Below are 23,647 nucleotides of genomic sequence, written 5' to 3' on the forward strand. Positions count from 1 at the left end.
CAGTTGTGACTATTCTAGCCTGCTGTAATTTCCAAAACGGACATCATCCTTTTCTTACAAATTTCTTGCTTAATAAGGTTACATATCCATTTCACTTCTACCCTATTTATTCTACTAACTCTTGGGACCCATTCTGATATCATATCATCTAAGTATTGTTTAAATGCTTCCCATGCACTGTTGATATTTTTCCCATCCAGCAACCGATCCCATTCCACTGAACTCAGTATACTCGTAAGTTGATCATAATTTCCTGCTTTCTAGTTCAGCATGTAACTTTTTCTGAATGGAACATTCATAAACTTAGGTCACTTCCCAAGTGAGTACCGTATGATCAGTGTCACCAACTGGAAGCAGAATAGTAATATTTTTAACTGAAATGCCCTCTGACACTATAATCAAATCTAACACTCTTTGACCTAGAGTTCTTTCTGTCACATGCTGCTTGAGGAAGTTGTCCTGAAACAGCTCAATAAATTCATTTTCATTCTTCTCACGAGATTCTACTGCTATCCGATCAATATTTGGATAAATAAAGTTATGATTACTCTTTTTCTGCTCATCTTTTCTGCTTGGTAATTCATTTCTTCATCACTAGCAACCGATCCACCAGTTCTGTAACAACACTCCACTATGTAATTGATCTTGTTAGATTCCTCCTCACACCAGATGGATTCAAACTCATTGCCACATGAAAAACAGTTAGTACTACAATCATAGGTCTCAACTCTATCTGGATTCAAGTCATTCGATATTGTTAGTAGCACCCCCTCCTCTCCTGTCTATCCTTCCTAAAAATAGTGTACCCTTTACACTCAATACCAGTTAGTATGTCTGATTCTGATAGCCAGATCTCGCTAATACCTAACAATATACAGTCCCAGCATACTGACTAAGGCAACAAACTATCCCTTTGTTTCTGATACTCCTAGCATTAATGTACAGACATGATAATCTACCTGCATGTTCTTTTGTATACTCATCTGCATTACACAGTTGGAGAACTTGCCAATCTCTATTCTTCTCTAATGCCGTATACATGTAGACATCTTTGCACGTGTTTGATGGGTCCGAACCAGACAAAAACAAAGTTGAAATCATAATAAATTTAGTTTAATCCTTTATCGCAGTGAGAGCAAACAAAGTTTGTGCCTGATAATATCTTCAGGACTGAATATAGTGTTGTACGATCTTACCTGGGTAAGTAGTACAACACCAGGCAACTCGTAGCAAAGATGGAGCAAGCTACCAACACTCCTATCCCAGTATCTCCCATAATGCAAAACACATCTCCTTGTAGATATGTATACTGTTTTGCATTAAGGGATTGGCCACTACCCAGACTAGTTTCGACCTTTATTGAGGTCTCTTCAGTGGGAGCCAGGCCCAGAGTTGGAGATACCAGGCAGAAGCAGTAGCAAGGTCATCCTTACCTATAGGAGTTGCCAAAAGGTTTGCCACCCTTTTTTTTATTAAATTACTCTGGATTTAGAGAAAGATGTTGCAAGTTTATTTTTCACTAGGTTAGACTATAATAAATTTAGTTTAATCCTTTATCCCAGTGAGAGCAAACAAAGTTTGCACCTGATAATATAAAGTTGAAATCATTCACTCCTCGTCAACATTTCCATGATAAAGCCCATTCCCTTTATTAACACAGTTAAATAACATTGTCGCTCTTACACTCACAGTCTCACCATTCCTCCCATTATAATTTAGTTTCCCTGAATCTCTGTGTTAGGGCTCATACTAGTTATTAGTTTTTCTAGACTCCTGATGCCAAACCCATTCAGGTGTAGGCCATTCCTCTTATAGACATCCAATCTTCCTTCAAACTCACTCCACACATCCAAAAACTCAAATTCATTCCTTCTACATACCCTACACATTGAATTGTTTGCCATGATATCACTTGTTCTTAATTCATTTTTATCATATTTAGGTAAAATACTGACAATTTTCACTTTTTCACTCTTCAATCTTGCTTCTTCCAACAACCCTTTCATGTCCTCTCTCATAATGAACTTATCACTAGTTAAGTCGTTAGTACCTACTACAATTGCAATCTTCTTTACTTTTCTGTTTTTGAATTGCTTCATTTATATTCTTAATTTTCACTCTGTAAAATTAAGTCATAACTCGCTCATCAATAGCCTGTTTTATTAGTCACCATACCAAATAACTTTTTTTTTTTACTAACAACATCACTTACCTAATTTCCATTACTTCCTGACTTAGCTGTTTTTGTGCTTTGTTGTTTCTTATTTTGCTACTTAATTTTCATTTTCTTCCTATGCTCATTTAATTACCTCTGAACTATTTACAATTCTTGTGTCATTTCTCTGATGATCTGCTTTAATTCTGCTATTTTGGCAGTCAATTCATTTTCATTAACCTCCTCCACAACTCCAATGACCTCATTTGCAGGGCTATCCTTGATGTCACCTGTGGTGCTGTTTCTAGCATTACTTTTCTTTGCATTTTTGGTGCCATTTTAAACTTAGTTATTGTTGAAATATCTTAATAAAAATATGTTATAAAATAGTATGTACACTAAAATCTACAATAAAACTAATTTTCTAAAGAAAAAAGACAAAAATCACCAATTTTATAGGAGAGCTAAATTCACTGATCAACCACAATGTGCAGTGTATCCTCGAACCAATAATTATCAGCCATGTACTTCCACATGTATCATTTCTATACAGAGGTTGGTATATGGCTGGCCACCACACAGGTGATCACTTCATTATCACACTCATTAACTGGAGGAAAGTGTGAAAATCCACTCACAATTACACCTTGTGATGAAAGGATCAGATCTAAAACTCTGGATCCTCACGTGCCCTTCTTTACATACTGCCTGAGATAGTTATTATTATTCAGGCCTCCAAGGAGTCAAAAGACTCATCGAGGGAGGTCCTTCCTAAGACAAAGTCTGTCAAGACTCATCGAGGGGAGGCCCCCCCTGAGAAACACAAAGTCTATCATACCACTCTTTAAACTCACTGACTGTTCTCGCTCCCACCACTCCATCAGGCAATGCATTCCACGGCTCAACCACCCTCCACACAAAGAAACCACTCCTTACCCTCTTGCTCACAGTTTCCTTTCGTAACTTCCAGGAATGGCCTCTTGTCATCACTCCTTCCTGCTGTTCAACCAAGCGAAAGAACTCCCCAGTGTCAACCCTGTAACCACTTCTCAACAGTTTAAAAGTCTCAATCATATCACCTCTCCTTCTTCTATCCACCAAACTCTGCAGTCCACATTCTCTCAGCCGATCCTCATAACTATCCTTGTACAGTCCTGAAACCATCTTTGTCATCCGTCTTTGTATCCTTTCCACAGTTAATTTATCCCCTTCAAATCCTGGGGACCAAATCTGAGAACAATAGTCCAAGTGTGGTCTGATCAGAGACTTATACAACGGAACAATAACCCTTTTATCTCTTCAGGTCAGTGTCCTTCTCATAATAGCAGCAATCCTCTGTGTTACCTTCACCACCTTTGCAATATGTCCCCTAAACTTCAGGTTTCTATCAATCATCTCTCAAGAACTTTCTTATTTCTCATTATCTCTCAAGAACTCGAGAAATTAATTTTCCTTATTCCCAAATGCTATCACTTCATTTCCATCTATACTGCCATAATTAAAATCAATTATATATATAATCATATAATATATAATCACTAATCCAATTTGTTTATACATTTCTTCATCACCACCCTCCACATTTCCAGGCCTATAGCAACATCCACGTAAATATGTCTTCCTGTCAACCTCCACGTTACACCACACTGCCTCATAACAATTGCCACTATTTCTCTCTTTCATGTCGACCTTATATGGACATAATTCCCCTGCAGGAGCACTCCTCCCTTATTGTCTTTTCTATCCTGACAAAAATACTGCATCCTTCTATTTCTATTCCAATTAGAATATCATCTTCATTCAACCATGTTTAACTTATTCCAATGATTTCAGAACAAATAAACTCAATCAGTGAAACCTTTTTGATCTCTCTTATTTCTGATACTTCTGGCATTTTTAAACAAACATAGCAGTTCATTTTTAAAACTATAGCCAGTCCTATCCAAGCCATTTTTTGGTTGTGTTTTCCTAACCACACCTGCCCTTGCCCAAACCCTTTTATCCTGCTTGCTTACCATATATATCCATTGAGTCTCAATTTCCCAACCCATATTGCAATATACTCCATCTCCATACTTTCACTGCTACTTTCAACATGCACTCTCACTATGCCATGTCTCCCTTTCCACTCTTCCCACCCCCCCATTTTCCTGTTTCCTCTTGCATTCCCGTTTTCTCTTCATCTCTCACGCTATTACTACTACTGCTATTTCTACTGCCTCTTCAATACCACTCTCCTGATTTTTAATTTCTCTCTTACTTGCATCATATTGCACTTCCATCTAGTAACACTTTTTCCAGTGCATTCACTCCAAGGCCATTCAAATGCAATCCATCATGCCTGTATAACTTCCCTCAAACACAAGCTATATTCCCTTCTCCTCACACAACTCCTCTAGTGTATACCATTCATGATTCCTGCTTTCTGTCACAACTGAACTCATCACTAACATTCTAAGGAATTACATATGTGGTTTGTTAAAGAGAGTGGAGAGCGTATGTGCGCAAAATGCAGGCAGTTGGAGGAAATAACTACATTAGATATATCGATATCCGACTTTGTTGCTCCAGGAACGGAGAATGAATGTAGGAAGACGAGTAGTATGATAGGAGAGAATGAGAAAATAATGGTTGATAGTGTGGAAGGTGTGAGTGACTGTGGAAGTTTAGGAGATGGTTTTGTTTGGGAGAGTGAATTTAGATTAAGAGTGACTGACCTGCAGCGGGAGATAGATGAGTTGAAAGAGGAGGTGGAATGTCTAGTGAATGAGAGCAGAAGTATGAAAGATAAGATTAGGAGAATGGAAGAGATGAATGCAAGGCGAATCAGAGTAGGAGAGAGAGAGAATTTAAGGAGTATGAGTGAGAGGTATGGGGGTGCTAGAAGAGGAGAGATTGGAAACAGTAGAAGAGAAGGAATGAGAGAGAGGTATGGGAATGCTAGCAGACGAGAGGATGAAAACAGTAGGAGAGACGGAATGAGAGAGAGATATGGAAGTGCTAGAAGAGGAGAGAATGGAAACGGTAGGAGAGATGGAATGAGAGAGAGGTATGGGAATGCTAGAAGACGAGCGGATGGAAACAGTAGTAGGAGAGACAGAATGAGAGAGGGATATGGAAGTGCTAGAAGTGGAGAAAATGGAAACAGTAGGAGAGAGGGAATGAGAGAGATGTATGGGAGTGCTAGAAGAGGAGAGAATGGAAACAGTAGAAGAGAGAGGTATGGGAATGAAAGAAGAGGAGAGAATGGAAACAATAGGAGCGATGGAATGGTAAGAGGTATAATGTATGGTGACTCAATGATCCGTGGTGTTCAGGATAGGATGCGTGAGGAGTGTTTGCCAGGAGGAACAATAGAAAGGGTGGCTATGGCAATTAAGAGAAGTGAAAGGGTGGATGAGATGATTGTGATGGTAGGAACGAATGACTTGAGTGGTAATGTAAGTCGGGCAGCGAGAGATATGAGATTTTTGCTTGAGAATGTACGGAAGAAGACAGAGAGAGGAAAAATAGTGTGCGTGTTGCCTAGGTATGATAATGATGAGCTGAGCAGAAGAGCGGTGATATTGAATGGCATAATAGCGAGAATGTGTGACAAGAGAGGACTGGTATATGTGGATGCTTGGAGTGCGTTTGAGGAAAGAGAGGAGTTGTTTGCGAGAGACCGTTTGCATTTGAATGAGGAAGGACGTAGGCATCTGGAGAGATTGCTGTTCTGAACGAGTCAGTGTGTCCCAGGGAGGATGATAGCAGGGGTGGCCTCTTGTGGGAATGGATACTTGGGAGAAGGGAGACAATGTCAGGTAAGACTGAGCCCATTGGAGTCTAGAAGGGATAATGCTGGGTATAGAAACAATGACATTTATATGCTGTATACTAATGCCAGGAGTATCCGGAATAAGGGAGAGGAATTGGTGGCGCAGATAGCATCAGCCTGGCCAAAAATTATTGCGATCACTGAGACGTGGTTGACAGAAGGGGATATAAAAACAGGAATAGAAGTCACTGGGTATAGCATTTTTCGCCAGGATAGGAGGGGAAAGCGTGGTGGTGGGGTGCTGCTTATGATAAGTGATGACCTATGTCCTCTAAGAGTGGAGAATTTGGAAGGTAGTGAGACAAATGATTTTGAGAGCGTATGGTGTGAGGTAGAGGTAGGCAAGACAGGATATTTAGTGGGGTGTTGCTACAGACCCAGGAGCACAGAGGATGGGGACCAGGAGATGTTTAGACAGCTAAGTTTGGCAAGTGCAAGAAGAATGATTGTTATGGGAGATTTTAACTTCAGTAGTATAAATTGGAGAGAGGAAGATGCATGTAACAATAGGGGAATGGAATTTCTAGAATTCTTGAGGGACAAATGTCTTAGGCAACATGTAACAGAGGGAACAAGAGGTTCAAAAATTTTGGATTTGGTTATAGCATCAGAAGAGTTGATAATAACTGAGTTGACGTCTCTCCCACCAGTTGGAGAGAGTGACCATATGGTTTTGACTTGGAAAATGAATAGACATGCAGGAGTATCAAAGAGACGGGAACTTATGTGGAATTATAAGGCAGGTGATTATAATAGTCTTAGACGTCAACTTCGGGAAGTTTCATGGAGGGAGGAATTGGAAGGCCGGGATATCACCAGTGCGTGGGAAATTGTGAAAGAATATTTGTTATCAGCAATGGTAAGTTGTATACCACGAGTGAAGAAGAGGGCGCAATTTGGAGTAAAGTGGATGACAAACAATATTAAACAGGAATTGCATGCGAAAAAGAGGCTATGGAAGAGATATAAGGAGACAGGTGAAGAGATGCATGAGGAATATAAGACACAGGCCAGAAGAGTGACTCGTGTGGTAAGGAAAGCGAAACTGGAATATGAGAGGAGATTGGCCCTAAGATCCAAAGAAAATCCTAGGGAATTTTTTAGCTATGTGGCCAGTAGGAGGAGAAATGACTGTGGAAGAATGATATTGTGGGATAAAAATGGGAATAGAGTGACTGATGCAGAGGACATAGTGGAATTGTTCAATGAACACTTTATTGGAGTATTTCATCCTAGAGGAGTCAGTTTTAATGCTAGAGGGATAGGACTGGTACGAGGTCTGGAGGTACAGGAGGAGAGTGTGTTTCAGATACTGAGTACTCTGGATGTCAGTAAAGCTGTGGGACTGGATGGTATTTCGCCACGAGTTTTGAGAGAATGTGCTAGGGAATTGACAATACCTTTAACGTGGCTTTTCAATGAAAGTCTGGCTTTGGCAAAGGTGCCCAGGGAATGGAAGGAAGGTAAGATAGTGCCATTGCATAAGGGTGGTAACAGACTGGAAGTGTCTAATTATAGGCCAGTCTGTGTGTCATCAGTAGTTGTTAAGATCTTGGAGAAAGTAGTGAGGGACCGTGTACAGCATTGGGCAGATGAGGGTAATGTTATCTGTGAGAATCAACATGGATTTGTGAAAGGACGCTCTTGTTTTAGCAATATGCTAGCCTTTTATAATAAAGTTACAAGAGCATTAGATGAGGGAAAGGCATATACTGCAATTTTCTTAGACTTGGCGAAGGCATTTGACAGGGTGCCACATGATAAGCTGATATTTAAGTTGCAGCACATGGGTCTGGATGTCAGATTGGTCAACTGGATTCAGGATTGGCTGTCTGATAGGTATCAGAGAGTTGTGTATGGTGGAGCAGTTTCCAGGAGGCAGAGGGTTACAAGTGGGGTCCCACAGGGCTCAGTACTAGGACCTATATTGTTTAACCTTTATATCAATGACATAGCCAGTGGATTGCAGGGGGATATTCAGTTGTTTGCGGATGATGCGAAGCTTGGAAGGATTATTAGTAATAGTGCAGATGTGGTAGCCCTGCAAGAGGATTTAAATAAGCTAGATAGATGGGCAAATGAATGGGGGTGTCAGTTTAATGCAGCAAAATGTAAGGTCTTGAGGTTTGGGAAACATCGATGGGATGCTGCATACTCTATGGGAGGAGTTATACTGGAGGAAGTAGGGGAGACAAGAGATCTGGGGTTGATGATTGATAGAAACCTGAAGTTTAGGGGACATATTGCAAAGGTGGTGAAGGTAACACAGAGGATTGCTGCTATTATGAGAAGGACACTGACCTGCAGAGATAAGAGGGTTATCATTCCGTTGTATAAGTCTCTGATCAGACCACACTTGGACTATTGTTCTCAGATTTGGTCCCCAGGATTTGAAGGGGATAAATTAACCGTGGAAAGGATACAAAGACGGATGACAAAGATGGTTTCAGGACTGTACAAGGATAGTTATGAGGATCGGCTGAGAGAATGTGGACTGCAGAGTTTGGTGGATAGAAGAAGGAGAGGTGATATGATTGAGACTTTTAAACTGTTGAGAGGTGGTTACAGGGTTGACACTGGGGAGTTCTTTCGCTTGGTTGATCAGCGGGAAGGAGTGATGACAAGAGGCCATCCCTGGAAGTTACGAAAGGAAACTGTGAGCAAGAGGGTAAGGAGTGGTTTCTTTGTGTGGAGGGTGGTTGAGCCGTGGAATGCATTGCCTGATGGAGTGGTGGGAGTGAGAACGGTCAGTGGGTTTAAGGAGTGGTATGATAAACTTTGTGTTTCTCAGGGGGGGACTTCCCCTCGATGAGTCTTGACAGACTTTATGTCTTAGAAAGGACCTCCCTCGATGAGTCTTTTGACTCCTTTTAGGCCTGAATAATAATAATAATAATAATAATAATATACCTTGGCAACACACCGATAACCTTTGTCACTACACTTATCTTTCACTCGTCTCAATAACCTCCTGATATTTGTCAGGAGGTTATTGTCCATACACTGCTATGCTGGAATCATGCTGGATGTATATATACGTCCAAGTTACCATGGATGCAAAGTGCATATTAAAATTGTAATACCATTGATATTACATTGAAATATATGATGGATACGAAGCATATGAGGATGCTTATTTGATCCATAATGGCCGGTAAGGTGGTTAAGGGAAGGGCCACTACCCAGACCATTTTCAACCTTTCAGGTCTCGTCATTGGGAGCCAGACCCAGAGGTGGTGATATTAAGGTGGAAGCAGTAGAGAAATCATATTTACTTATACGAGTCATATTTACCTAAAGGCGTCTCACCTTATTATTAGGCATTACCACCTCTGGGTCTGGCTCCCACTGACTCAATAAAGATCGAAACCAGTCTGGGTAGTGGCCCTTCCCTTAATACACAGCAGTATACATGTCTGCAAGGAGATGTGCTTTGCATTATGGGAGATGCCAAGACAAATAGTGATGGGAGCTTGGACCATCTTTACCACGAGTTGCCTCAGTCCTAAAGATACTTCAGGCACAAACTTTGTTTGCTTACACTTGGATAAAGGATTAAACTAAATTTATTATAGTCTAACCAAGTGGGAAAAAACTTATTCATACTTGGTTTTGTTACCCTATCACTTTCACTTCTATTCTTGTGTGCTGCCTCGGTTTCACTAGTTTTGTTTTATTCCCATCTCTTTCATTTATGCCATCTGTTTCATATTCATGAGCTTGTGGCCTAATAACATATAACACACTCTCTCATCTCCCATTCATTCTCTCCACAGACATATCTCTTACATTCTGCTCTTCATCATGTTACACTCACAACATTGAATCATTTTTGAAAAGTGTTTGTCATTAATAGTATACCTGATTTTTGCAGTACTCTCACGGCTGACACCCACATGGTTGACCTCGTGAGTACTGCCATTGTGTTCTGCTTATATAAGTACAACACCAAAATTCAAACAATACCACCAGTTATTACTCAAAATAGCACTCATCTTTTCCAGAGCTCTTTTCCAATACTACATGCCTTATGGTCCTCTAGGCATAAAATTTGCTGCAACTTCACAAGGAAGTTTGGCTTTGTCTGATTAGATCATAATTGGCTGTGGATAGTTTATATTTGAGGATTTTTATGTATATTTTTAGTATATCATGTCCGTATATTTGCACTGTGTTTCAATAATATCAGCTGCCATATGTTTGCAAACACATTATCAACCAACCAGCCAGATACCATGCAAGGACTACATTTTACACTGCAAACTACAGATTTTTTGGCATGAGGCACTTGCAGAATGTTTGCATCCCAACAGAAATGTAGCAGATGAGAGACAGGGGTTTGCATGTATGCACATGTATGCATAAAATGGAGTTGGGAGGAGCTCAACAGCATTGATATCAGCATTAAATGACTGTGGTAGTGGTGTATCAGAGATGAATAGAATGATCAGGGGTGAGGAAACCAAGCATCATATGGAAATGAATATTGCATCAGGGAGTATAGTAGGCTTAGATGGTAACCATTATCAAGATGATTGTTGAGTGAGAGTATGTTGCTTGGAAAATGAGAGAGAGAGAGATACTGAAAGAAGAAGTGGAATGTATGAAAAATGCGATCAGAAGCCTGAAAGAAGACTTAGACTAGGAAAGGGTAATCAGTGTGAAGCAAACAAGAGGGGGGAGCAAGACTGACTTATGGAAATGATAGGAGAACCAGGGGATGAATGGATAGCTAGAGATGAGACAAAATGAAGGCAGATAAGTGTAAGTATAAGAGGAGCTGTGGAGGGGGGGGGGAATGCAGGTGGATAAAAAAAAAAAAACAATGTATCAGTGAGAGGTGAGGTGTATTGTTTGAAGATTCATTGAGTCATGGAGCACAAAATAGAATATTAGAGGAGTACTTGCCTGAAGGAACAATAGAGAGTGACAATGAACAACAATGACGACTGAGGTGAAAGAGTGGATGAGATGCTTCTGATGGTGGGTACAAATGACCTGAGAGATAGCGTGAATTAGATAGTGAGAGATTTGAGGCTGTATAGCAGAAGAGTATACAAGAGAAAATAGTAAGCAATCTATTATTACGGGCAATTTCAAAGAGTCCTTCAACTCATTGAGGAAACAGTGTCGAGAACTATCCAACATTTGCATAGTATCTGTTCTACTTTGCTTTGAACTTATTCACAGTCATGGCACCCACAACACATGCAACCTATTCTACACGTTCACTACTCTCTTTCCATGGATGGCCCCTAGTTCTGCTACCAACATGCCTGTTCTTAAAAATTAATTTGTATTTCTCAATTATATCACCCCTTTTATGCCTATCAACCAGTTTCTGTAATCCACAAATCTTCAACCTTTTCTCTTAAGGTTCATTCCATAGACCTGCTACCATCTTCATCATTCACATCTGGATCCTCTCCAACTCCTCCTCATTACCAAGAGACACTGGGACTCAGATCTGCATGCAGCAGTCAAGATGGAGTCTTATCAAGGTTCATGAAGAGGAACAATAACCTGCTTGTCTCTGCTCAAAGTACTCTTCATTAACCAAGTAATCTGATGAGCATTTAGCCACTTTTGCTGTGCCCCCTAAACTTTAACTCCCTATCCACTAACACTCCAAAGTTTCTGGCTTCGTCAATTTCCTGGAGTACACTCTATCCACTAATGTGATATACAGCTGGTAATCTTTTCACCTCAAAATACACAACTTTACACTTTGCCACATTAAACTGACATCCATTCTTCTTTGCCCAGCATGCCAATCTATCCAAATCATCCTGCAAAATTTTGACATCATCTGTATTAACTATTGCTGTAACCAACTTTGCACCATTGACAAATGAAACAGTTGCGATCCAAGAACAGAACCCTGTGACATGCCACTAGTCACAGGCCTTGTTTTGGATTCTACTCGTGAATAATTTACTCTGTGATATATTGCCATCAACCACCCTCCTATCCATCTCACCAACCCTATATCCATCCCCATGTGCTGCAGTTCACTGATTAGAATTCTATATATGGTATCCTACAAAAAGCAAATGAAGCAGAAGAGAGAAAACTACTGTTATTCCTAGAGTCCTAAAGGTGCCCCCTAGTGGGCTATATTGGGTTGTCTTGGTTGGGGCTGAAGTTCTCAAAATGCAGTCTCCCTTTCCTAGACACTATAATCATTTGCCAACTTGATGGATCCTTGATGGATCCAATAACCCCATATTGTTGTGAGGGGGGGGGTTATAAAAACACTATATAACAGGGCAAAATTAATCTGTTCAGATGACAATGCCCTAACCAGTGAACTAAACCACATCCTTAACACTTTCTTAGCCAATGGCTACAACCTCCAAAAAATCCCAAAAATATTAAAACCAGTTAACCACAATCCCCCTTCTCCCCCTTCATAACAAAGATTACACTAAATCCATCACCATTCCCTATGTCCGGAGCACCTCTGAAAAGTTAACCAAAATCTTAAAAAAATATGACCAGACTTATTGTTAGAAACCATATAAAAAATTGACATCCCTTATCTGCTCCAGCAAAGACCAACCACTTCCCCTAGATCAACCTGGGGTATACCAGGTCCCTTGCAGCTGTAAACTGTCCTACTTTGGCCAAACAGGCAGGACAGCAAATGTCAGGATTTCAGAACACAAAGACTATATCCGGTTTCACCAGTGCGGCCACTCTGGGCTTGCACACCATGCTCTGGATACCTGCCACAGAATATGTTGGAAGAAAGCCACGTTAATACACTGCAGCAAATTTAAATATGAAAGATTGTTCATGGAACCAGCTCTATAACCTCAACAAATTGGGGTGCATGAGACTGCCCCAAATTTGGGAAGCTTTCATCTTGAGAACTTCAGCCTAACAGCCAGCCAATACAATCCAATATAGCCTGATAGGGGACACCTTTAGGACTCTAGGAACAACAGTAGTTTTCTCTCTTCTGCTTCATTTGCTTTTTGTAGTGCCTGCATGCGTCATTGTTGTATGTTCCCATGAAGATAGCTATGTGACATTGCTGAAATATAGGAGGCATTTATTAAAGTTTCTTTTAATGAATATTCCAGTATACATTGTAAATTTCTTAAATAATTTAATAGTCATGTGTTACCAACGTATAAGCCTATCTACAAGAATATATGGTATCCTAATGTTTATTAAGATAAATAAAAATAAACAAACCCAACAAGTTTCGTATGTCATTTGACTTACATCTTCAGGGGTTAAAGGTAACTGAAAGTTTAAATACAAGAAATGAGAAATCACTCAAAATAGTCCATTCTATGATGTTATGGCCATCTAACTGTTCATTAAATTAAAAAATTTGAATTCAAAATCTGTTCATGCTTGAACAATGCTGGATGTTGTCACATTCTGTTGTTCACGTTCACACTGTCCGAGGTCTGACTTAGGCCTTGGAATTCTAAGCATATTAGCAGCTTCTTTAAATTTCCTTGTGAAACAGTTTTTTTTTCAATATAGGACATGTTCGTTTTATGCCAGAGTACATTATGGCCGGTAGAAGTTGCGTGGGATGCTAGGCCTTATTTGTGTTCTCTCCTTTTTTGCACGTCTTTTTGGTGTTGTTTTGATTGTAGAGTTCTTTTTAGTTCTTCAGTCCAATTTGGTATATTTTTAATTAGATAATTGGAAATTAGATTAGAAAAGAATTTGTTTTTTTTGTTATAATCCTCTGAGTTCATGACTACCGTTGCATTCCCTTTATCTGCCTTAATTATAATGATGTTTTTGTCTTATTTTAGTTCTTTGAGGGCTGTGAATTCCGTGTATGGTAAGTTCCTGGGTGGTAATTTGCTTTGTAATAGTAATGCTGTACTTTGTATTCAGATGAGATTCGATGCATCCCCATGCAAATTTCTTATTCCCTTCTCAATTTGAGCTATGATGTCAATTTTTGAGATGTAGCGTGGCATTAAAGCAAAGTTGAAACCTTTCAAAAGTAGATTTTTTTCCACTCTTGAAGAAAGGTTAATTACTACTTTGGAGTGATCAGATGTTTTCTTTGTTTTTCTTTTTCTTGAAGAACTACGTTAAATATTTTAATTAAATTATGTTTCTTTTGGTCAGAAATTGCTTCAACTTTGTTGTATGTAATATTGTCAATGTTATTCCAAAGGTCGGACTGAAGCGATTCTAATACCTATAAATATAAATACAACCCATTAGTACCTAGGATATATGGAGTACCAAAAATTCATAAGAAAGATACTCCTTTAAGACCGATGGAAGAAACTCTCCAACCTCAAATCTGGCAAAACACCTCACTAACATGATTTTACCGCACATAGGAAAAGCAACATCATTCATTAAGAATGCACATTTTATTGAGAAGGTAAAGGATATATACATAGAACCTTCAGACATCTTGGCAAGTTTGGATGTAGTCAGCCTCTTTACAAATGTTCCCAGAAATGAAACAATGAATCACCTTGAAGACTTTTTTCCACCAGATGTTACAGAACTATATAAATGAAGGTAGCAGGGTTTTTTCTTCCAGAAACTTGGGTTTTTCATCTCGCATACAGACAAATTGGCCCTTCAGAACACACACACAATTTGCAGACAGGGAAAGGTTCGGTGTAGTGGTGGGGAGAGAGAGAGTTGTACAGTAGGTGTCCTCCTCCCGCGATGAGTCTTTGGACTCCTTGGAGGTGTCATGAATAATAATAATTGCATAAAAAATAGGTTTTTCATGTATCAAGACAAATTTTGGGAACAAAAAAGGACTGGAAATGGGCTCCCCCCCTCTCTCTAGCTTTAGCTAACCTATATATGGAAAATTCTGAAAATAATACATTAAACAACTATCATAAAAAAATAAAAATTGGAACAAGAAGAACATAAAAAACTTCTTTTTCTTGATATTCTAATAGAAATCAATGAAAAAGATAACAGATTATCTTTCTCCATTTATAGAAAATCCACCAGCACAGGAAGATTTCTTAATGCGGCCTCACACCACCACCCCAGGCAAAAAATAAGTTTAATAAAAAGAGGGATAGAGCTTACAATATTTCCAGCAAAGAAAAAAAGAGAAATGAAGAATGACATTATTTAACCCAGATCCTCACAAAAAATGGTTTTGAACCTAAGATAATCAAGAAAATTCTCAACACACCTCTTACAAGCATCTCGCAAAAGCAAGATTTCAAGAACGCAGTCATGCTACCATACATCAAAAATATTACAGACAAATTGACTAAATTACTAAGCAAACATAACTTTAAAGTTGCTTTTCTTCCGCTAGAAAAAAATATCAAGATTTCTACATCCCCAAACCTCCATATCACCCTTTAAAAAAACCAAGGTGTATATAAAATTCATTGTTCCTCTGGCATCTGCTACACAGGCCAGATGGAAAGATCAGGAGAAAATTTGTATGAACGAACACCAAAAAGAGGTGCAAGAAAGGAGAGAACACAAATCAGGCCTAGCATCCCACACAACTTCTACAGGCCATGATGTACTCTGGCAAACATGTCTTATATTGAAAAAAAAAAAAAAACTGTTTCACGAGGAAATTTAAAGAAGCTCTTAATATGCTTACAATTCCAACACAATGCAACAAAAACCATGGCCTAATTCTACACAGAGTTTGATCAGCGTTGATAAAAAATATACTAAGTCAGACCTCAGACAGTGTGAACGTGAACAACAGAAAATGACAACATCCAGCATTGTTCTGAATGCACAGATTCTGAATTCGGATTTTTTAATTTAATGAAAAGTTAGATGGCCATAACATCATAGAATGGACTATTTTGAGTAATTTTTCATTTCTTGTGTTTAAACTTTCAGTGAACCCCTTTAACCCTGAAGATGTAAGTCAAATAACATAGGAAACTTGTCTGATTTGTTTATTTTTATTTATCTTAATAAACATGTGGTCGCCTGGAATCTTTCTTTTGAGCTGCTAAACCACAGAAACCTATGCCTATATTGTATCCTGTCAAAGGCCTTTGGAAAGTCCAGTAGTATCACTGTGAATCCATTACCTTTATCCAACTCAGCTGTCATTGTATTATATAATGTGAGCAAGTTACTGAGCCATAACCTAACCTTCACAAAATCATGCTGCTTGTATACAGTATCCCATTTCCATCTATCCCTTCCTGTATTTTGGTCTTGACCAACTTCTCCTATACTTTGACGATGACTTCTGATATGCTGATTGGTCAGTAATTTGCTACATCAGTCTTGGAGCCTCCTTTATGCAGTGGAACTATTTTCCCCTCTTTCCACCTCCTTGGAACTCACCCAGAGCTGAGACTTAGATTAAACAATATGGGCACTGACAGTTTCTTTCCCACTTCATGCAAAACATGCTATCTAGATATGATAATGCAGAATTGAGAAGAAGAGCATGATAGTGAGAATGTGCTGAAAGAGTTGCTTTAAGATTTTGTTCTAGGTGTTTATCAACTCAAAGAGTTGATAAACACCTAGAACAAAATCTTAAAGCAACTGATATAACCACAAGAAAGAATATATTTATATAATATCAAGAATATTAGTATATAAGAACATAAGTTACTGGTATAAATGATCCAGTACAATATATAGAAGAGAGGCAAGTATTGGGAGAATTAGAAGTTGAAAGAAACAGAGGTGTATCAGATGTTGGTTGGGTTAGATGTGAATAAGGCTGTGGGAATGGATGACATATCACCACATATTCTTAAGGAATGTGCATCACACTTTGTTATGTCCTTGACCTGGTTATTTAATGGAAGTCTTCAGTGGGTAGGGTTCCTAAGGAGTGGAAAGAAGGCAAAATAGTACCACTCCACAAGAATGGTTCTAAGACAGAAGTTTCGAACTATAGGCCAGTCTGTATAACTGCAGTTGTGGTCAAGGTGTTAGAGAGATTGGTATAAAATAGAATATGGGATTGGGTTGATGGTCAGCATGGATTTGTAAAGGGCAGGTCCGGTTTTAGTAATTTACTTGCATTTTATGATAAGGTGATGAGTGTGTTAGATAAGGGAGAATCACATAGTGATATTTTTAGACTTTGCGAAAGCGTTTGATAGATTGCCACATAAGTTGGTGTACAAGCTGCAGAGGATGGGAATATAGTATATTGGTCAGATAGATCAGAGATCGGCTGTCTGAATGATACCAGCAGGTTATGTACGATAGGGCAGTGTCTCAAAAAAGGAGGGTAACCAGTGGCATTTCCCAGGATTCTGTTCTTGGGACCTTGCTGTTTAACTTATTTGTAAACAATATATCATGTGGACTGACAGGGGATCTTCAGTTATTTACTGGTGATGCACAGTTGGGAAGAATTATAAGTAACTGCTGATGCTGAATCCCTTCAGGAAGATTTGAATAGACTTTTTACTTGGACGAAAGATTGGGGATACAATTTTAATATCAATAAGTGAAAGCCTGTTGCATTTTGGAGTGCAGAAATATAAGGCAGTGTACTATATCGCGGTTAGCCTAGTGGCTTTGCAACCATATGCCTGGGGAAGGAGTGTCCTAGGTTCGATTCCCGTCCATGACGTGAGGAGCTTAAGGATCTTCCTCAGCCATAGCCAAGTTATCCGGTCTTGGGCGTGGGCAGCAGGGTTTTTTCCACCAGTTTATCTGAGGTTTTTCATCCCGCAAGCAGGCAAACCGGCCCCGTGAACACACAGGTTACAGTCATAAATACTTACAGCAAGGAAGGCAACGGGAAACCACCTTGCTCATAATCATCTCTCCCTAGAATGGTAGCATATAGCTACCCTCCCGCGGCTGTATGGCAGATGGGAACCAGAAGTACTATATCGATGGTACTGTACTGCAGCAAGTGGATGAGATTAGAGATTTGGGAGTGATAGTTGACAGTAGACTGAAGTTTAGAGGACATATTGCTAGCATTGCAAAGGTTGCACATCGTAGTGCGGCTATAATAAGTACTCAAACATGCAAGGATAAGAAAGTGGTTGTGCCATCGTATAAGGCACGGTTTGACTTTTGGACTATTGCGCTCAGATCTGGTCACCTGGTTTTCAATGTGATGTGGAGACATTTGGGATGCTTACGGGTCAAAGCTGTATAACTGAAAGGAGACCTCCACATAGCCTTTAGAAGGAATATGGAGAAACGACCAGGAGCTTCTTACCTAATGTGCAATCCTCAACTTCTCGTGTCAAACTCTGTTAAGTATAACAGGGTACGGAATGAACAAGGATGGGCTGGCAATTTGGGATTTAGCAGACCAAATTGTATTCTTAATGGCTTAAACCAGAATATAGAATGATGGTACAACATGACAGAATTTTATGCCAGCTGGGGCATCGCCCAGTTAAACAAGGCCCTTGTTTATGCAGATGATGTTATACTTCTAAATAAATCTGCTAGAAGTCTGCAAGGTTCCCTGACTAAATTGAATACCTGTTGTAATAGATATCGTATGAAGGTCAGCAATAACATCACAAAGACAATGAAAATAGGCAGAAACTTTGAAAATATCAACTGCATTGTGAATGTAGAACCCATAGAACAAGTGAAATATTTCAGCTACTTTAGTGAAGATGGTAAATTAAATAAGAAATAGACAACAGAATCAACAAAGCTGGTATGATAGGAAGTCAATTGAATAAATTTATATGGAATAAGAGAGAAATTAGTCAAAACACTAAATTAACTGTATACAAGACAGTGTTAAAACCAATTTTAACTTACTGTTCTGACCCAGCTCTCTTGACCAAACCCTAGAGACTGCAGATATGAGAGACCTGAGAAAGATGAGGGGTGTGAGCAGTTGGCATCAATGGCAATATCATATTAAAAATGAGGATGTCATGAAAGAACTTGACATTGTCAGCATCCAGGAATGTGTAAGCAGAGCTAATCTTAGGTGGTATGGTCATTAAGCAGAATGGGAGAGGAAAGATTAGCAAAACAAGTGTTCTCTGCCAGGTTAGCAAGAAAAAGACCCAGAGTAAGACCAAGATATAGGTCGATTGATATGGTAAATAGTGCCTTAGAAGATAGAAATTAGAAATAAAAGATCTGATAATGTTGGGGTCTTGGCAGGTAACAGACTGATTTGGAGAAAAATTGTAGATAGGAAGTTAGTAATGATGTAATTTTTCATGTGGTACTATCATATCCTGTATACTCCTTGTGGGTACATGGCAGGAATTTGATGATGATCATTTGGAGACATTGGAAAGGTTTCAGAGACGAGTGACTAAGACAATATCAGGAGTTTGGAATGCTGGCTATATAGAGAAGAAATGTGGATTGCTGAGTTTGGTGGATAGGAGAAAGAGAGGTGATATGATAGTTAGTGAGAGGATTTTATCAGATTAATCCAGAGAGAATTATAAAAAGAGTAGAAGGTGAGAGGGGAAGAACCAGAGGTCATTCCTGTAAGTTACGTAAATGTGAAGAATGGAATGCATTACTAGAATATGTTGTTAATGTAAGGAGTGTGAAGGATTTTAAGATTCTTTATGATAAATATGTTTTCAGTTGAATGAACCTCCCACGATCAGTCTGTCTACTCCATGGAGGGCATGATAATAATATCAGTTGCTTTAACATCATTTTTGTTCTAGGTGTTTATCAGAACTTTCCAGAACCCCCCCCCCCCCTCATAGAAGGGTATAGCATATTTAAGCAGGATAGGAAGGATGTATACAGTGGTGGTGTTTTGCTTATGATAAGTGATGAGCTGTGTCCTTGCAGAGCAGAAGATTTGAAGAGAAATGGCAATAATGGTTTTGAGAGTGTATGATTTGAGATGAAAGTGGGCAAGGATAGGATATTTAGTGGGATATAGCTGTAAGCCAGTGTGAAGGGCAGATGTTTAGGCAGTCGAGTTTGGCAAGTGATCATTATGGGAGATTTTAGCTATGTCAGTATAAACTGGGAAGAGGAAACAGTACGTTATAGTAGTAGTGAATGGAATTTCTGGAAGTCTTGACAGATTTCTTAGGGAAAAATTAGTAGAAAAAACATGAAGTTCAAGATTTTTGGATTTGGTCATAGAATCAGGGATGTCACCTAAGTTATAATCGAAGACCCCTGTGAGGAAAGGGTATATGTCGAACTACGGGGGGGGGGGGGGGGGGGCAATTATCAAGAGTTCAGGAGACATCTTCCAGGTGTAGCGTGAAATGAGGAGTTAGCTGGAAAACAGATCAATGCAGCTTGGGGGATTTTCAAAAACTATCTAGTGGATGCAATGTCTAAATGTATTCCAAGGGAGAGAAGGTTAAATAACGTAGGTGTGATACGGATGAATAAAGAGATTAAGCATGCAATACAGAGAAAAAGGGCATTGTGGAGCCAGCATAAGAGAAGTGGAAATAACCAATTTCATGAGATCTACAAAGAACAGGCAAGGAGGGTGTCTTGGTTGGTGAGAGTAGCTAAAGAGAGGTATGAACAGCAGTTAGCTAATGAAACCAAAAAGAATCCTAGGGAGTTCTTTCGATATGTAGCCAGCAAAAGAAAGAATGATTATGGAAGGATTATATTGATCGGAGAAAATGGTATAAAGACAGCTGTTACAGAATGTGTGGTCGAGACATTTAATGAGCAGTTCATAAAGATCTTTCAATCTTGTGAATCTGACTTCATGGAGAGATTGAGAGCAGCTGATGATGGGGAGGAGAGACTGACTGTAAGTGAACAAGGGGTGTTTGTGGAGTTGAGTAAACTAGATGTAAATAAGGCTGTGGGACTTGATAATATATCACTGCATATTCTGAAGGAATATGCCAGGGAGTTGACACCTGCCTCGACATATTTCTTTAATACAAGTCTTGCACTTGGTCAAGTTCCTAAGGAGTAAGCAGGGGGCAAGATTGTGCCACTTCATAAAGGAGGTGATCGAACTCAAGCATCAAACTATAGGCCTATCTGTGTGTCAGGTGTTGTGGTTAAGTTGTTGGAGAAGCTTGTGAGAACTAGGATCCAAAGTTGGGTTGACAACAATAGTATTATCTTTGATCGACAGCATGGATTTGCTAAAGGGAGGTCATGTTTTTGTAATCTACTTGCTTATTAGAATAAAGTGACTGCTTCCTTGGACAGAGGAGAAGGATACACAGTAATATACTTGGATTTCGCAAAGGCTTTTGATAGAGTACCTCATGTTAAGTTGACAGTCAAACTAGAGCAGGTGGGGTTGGATATTGGATTAGTGCACTGGATTAGAGACTGGCTATCTGATAGGTATCAACAAGTTGTGTATGGGGTGCGATATTCAGGAAAAGGAAAGTCACTAGTGGAGTGCCTCAGGGGTCTGTTTTAGGGCCATTACTGTTTAACTTGTATATTAATGACATTTGCAAAGATTTGGATGGAGATATTCAGTTGTTTGCAGATGATGCAAAGTTGGGACGAACCATAAAGAGTAGTGAAGATGTTGTGGCCTTACAAGAAGACTTGAATAAATCGAGTGATTGGGCACGGAAATGGGGATGCGAGTTCAATGTTGCAAAATGTAAGGTTTTAAAATTTGGAAAACAAAGATGGGATGCAGAATTTATGCTGGGTGAGAATATATTGTTGGAGGTAGAGGAAATAAGAGATCTGGGGGTGATAGTGAATAAGGATTTAAAATTTAGGGGAGACATCGCCAAAATTGTGAAGACAACACAAAGACTTCTGGGAATGATGCGGAGGGTGCTAATGTGTAGAAGTAGGGAAATTCTTGTTCCATTGTATAAGGCTTTGATTATGCCCCACATGGGCTATTGTGGCCAGATTTGGTCACCGGATTTTCAGAAGGATGAAGACATGTTGGAAAGGTTCCAAAGGTGACTGACTAAGGTAGTTTCTGACCTCTGGAATGTTGAGTATGAGGAAAGATTGAGAAGATGTAATTTGCAGAGTCTGGTGGAGAGAAGCAAGAGGGGAGATATGATAGATAATAATATATCTTCTGATTCTATGACCAAATCCAAAAAAAAATTTCAGGTCATTCTCTCCAAGTGGAGATGATGAAAATGACCTGAAAGTGGATATTGAACAGGAACTGCAGATGAATATGTTATGGAAGAAGAGGGGTGAGAAGTGGATGCTCAAAGTCATGTGACAGAAAAGCGACTAGCATGGGAAGTAACGCAAAACTTGAATATGAGAAGAGATTAGTCCTAAGCTGCAAGGGTAATCAAAGGAATTCTTTCATTATTTGGCCAGTAGAGGTAGAAACTATCATGGAAGAATGACATTGTTAGACAAAAATGGGAATAGTGACTGATGCAGAAGACAGTGGAGTTATTTGATGGTTACTTCGTTCAGTTATTTCATGGTCAAAATGTAAGTTTTGTTACTGGAGACATGGGTACATTGCTAAGTGCTTTGGATGTCAATCCAAAGCACTTAGTAATGGGACTGGATGGTATTTTGTCATTTGTTTTCAGAGATTGTACTAAAGAACTAGCAGTTCCAATGACCTGGCTTTTCATTGGGAGTCTGGCTAAAGGAAAGTTGCCTGGGGATTGGAAGGAGGGTAAGGTGGTGCATTCCAAAAGAATTAATGTTGAAGAGGTTTTTCATTAAATGGTAGGTGATGCAGCAGGAACAAGAGGTCATTCCTGCAAACTGTATAAGGAGAGAGGGAGAAACAGGATGTGTGAGGAGTTGTAAATGATTGGAATGCATTGCCTGAGAGTACGGTGTGTCTTCTGGGAATTTTAATGTATTTAAGACACAGTATGATGAGCTGTGTGTATGACAAAGGGACCTCTTATGAGTCTGACTCCATTAGGCTCTTGGGATAATAATAAAATTTTTGTGCTTAAAATTAATTAAAATGAATTAATACAAACATTGATTAATGTGTACATTATATTTATTTGGTAATTGTTTTGCTTGTAAGATCTTTATTACTGACCAAAAAAATACAGCTAATAATCATCTGCTGAATTTTTTCCTCCCCAGGGTTACTGGAAGTCTGTTGGTATAGTGTCAGAAGGAAAGATATTTATTCAAGATGAAGAAACAATAATTCAACCAAGACTGCATCGTCCAGATTATGCAATGGTAAAAACTGGAAACCCATTTTGCTGAAAATTGACAAGTATTTAGTAATAGAATTATCTTTTTCTTCTCTTCAAGGATTAGGCATTTGCCTTACTAGTCTTTCCATTTTGCAGCTGGTCTTTCTCTTTCCCTTTGGTCTATATCTATTCACCTCTTTTGGTAGCCAATATCTTTCCATCCTAAATAGATGTTCTATTTCTCTCTATATTCCTTGATCTTTTCATTTATGGCGTAAATATCTTTCTTTTCAGATGTCTTAATTTCTTATATGATCCAACTTTGTGCATCCTTTAAATGCTCTTAAAAATCTCATCCCTGCAGCTTTTATTTTACTTTCATCTTTCTTTTTAACAGTGTGTTTCTGAACCATATAGCAGAGTGGGAGCAGCCATTACTTCATAAAATTTTAGTTGAGTTTCTTTTTCTTTTTTTTTTTTAATTTATGTTGGGAAGTTCTTTCGCTTGGTTGAACAGCGGGAAAGAGTGATGACAAGAGGCCATCCCTGGAAGTTATGAAAGGAAACTGTAAGCAAGAGGGTGAGGAGTGGTTTCTTTGCATGGAGGGTGGTTGAACCGTGGAATGTATTGCCTGATGGAGTGGTGAGAGCGAGAATGGTCAATGAGTTTAAGGAGTG

The 23,647-nt window shown here is 39.1% G+C and overlaps 1 protein-coding gene across 2 annotated transcripts in view; it reads left to right on the forward strand.

Annotated features, from left to right (window-relative positions):
- LOC150094569 (integrin alpha-9-like) overlaps positions 1–23,647 on the forward strand; it is an 806,800-nt gene that overhangs the window by 717,472 nt on the left and 65,681 nt on the right. For both annotated transcript variants that reach the window (XM_090411876.1, XM_090411877.1), the window contains exon 25: positions 22,911–23,012. In XM_090411876.1, coding sequence (XP_090268002.1) covers positions 22,911–23,012 — 102 coding nt within the window. The remainder of the gene's footprint in view (positions 1–22,910; positions 23,013–23,647) is intronic.

This window comes from Typopeltis vanoorti, chromosome 22 (genome assembly GCF_054136105.1).
Source record: "Typopeltis vanoorti isolate ZY-2024b chromosome 22, IOZ_Tvanoo_1.0, whole genome shotgun sequence".
In the NCBI taxonomy this organism is placed as follows: domain Eukaryota; kingdom Metazoa; phylum Arthropoda; class Arachnida; order Uropygi; family Thelyphonidae; genus Typopeltis; species Typopeltis vanoorti.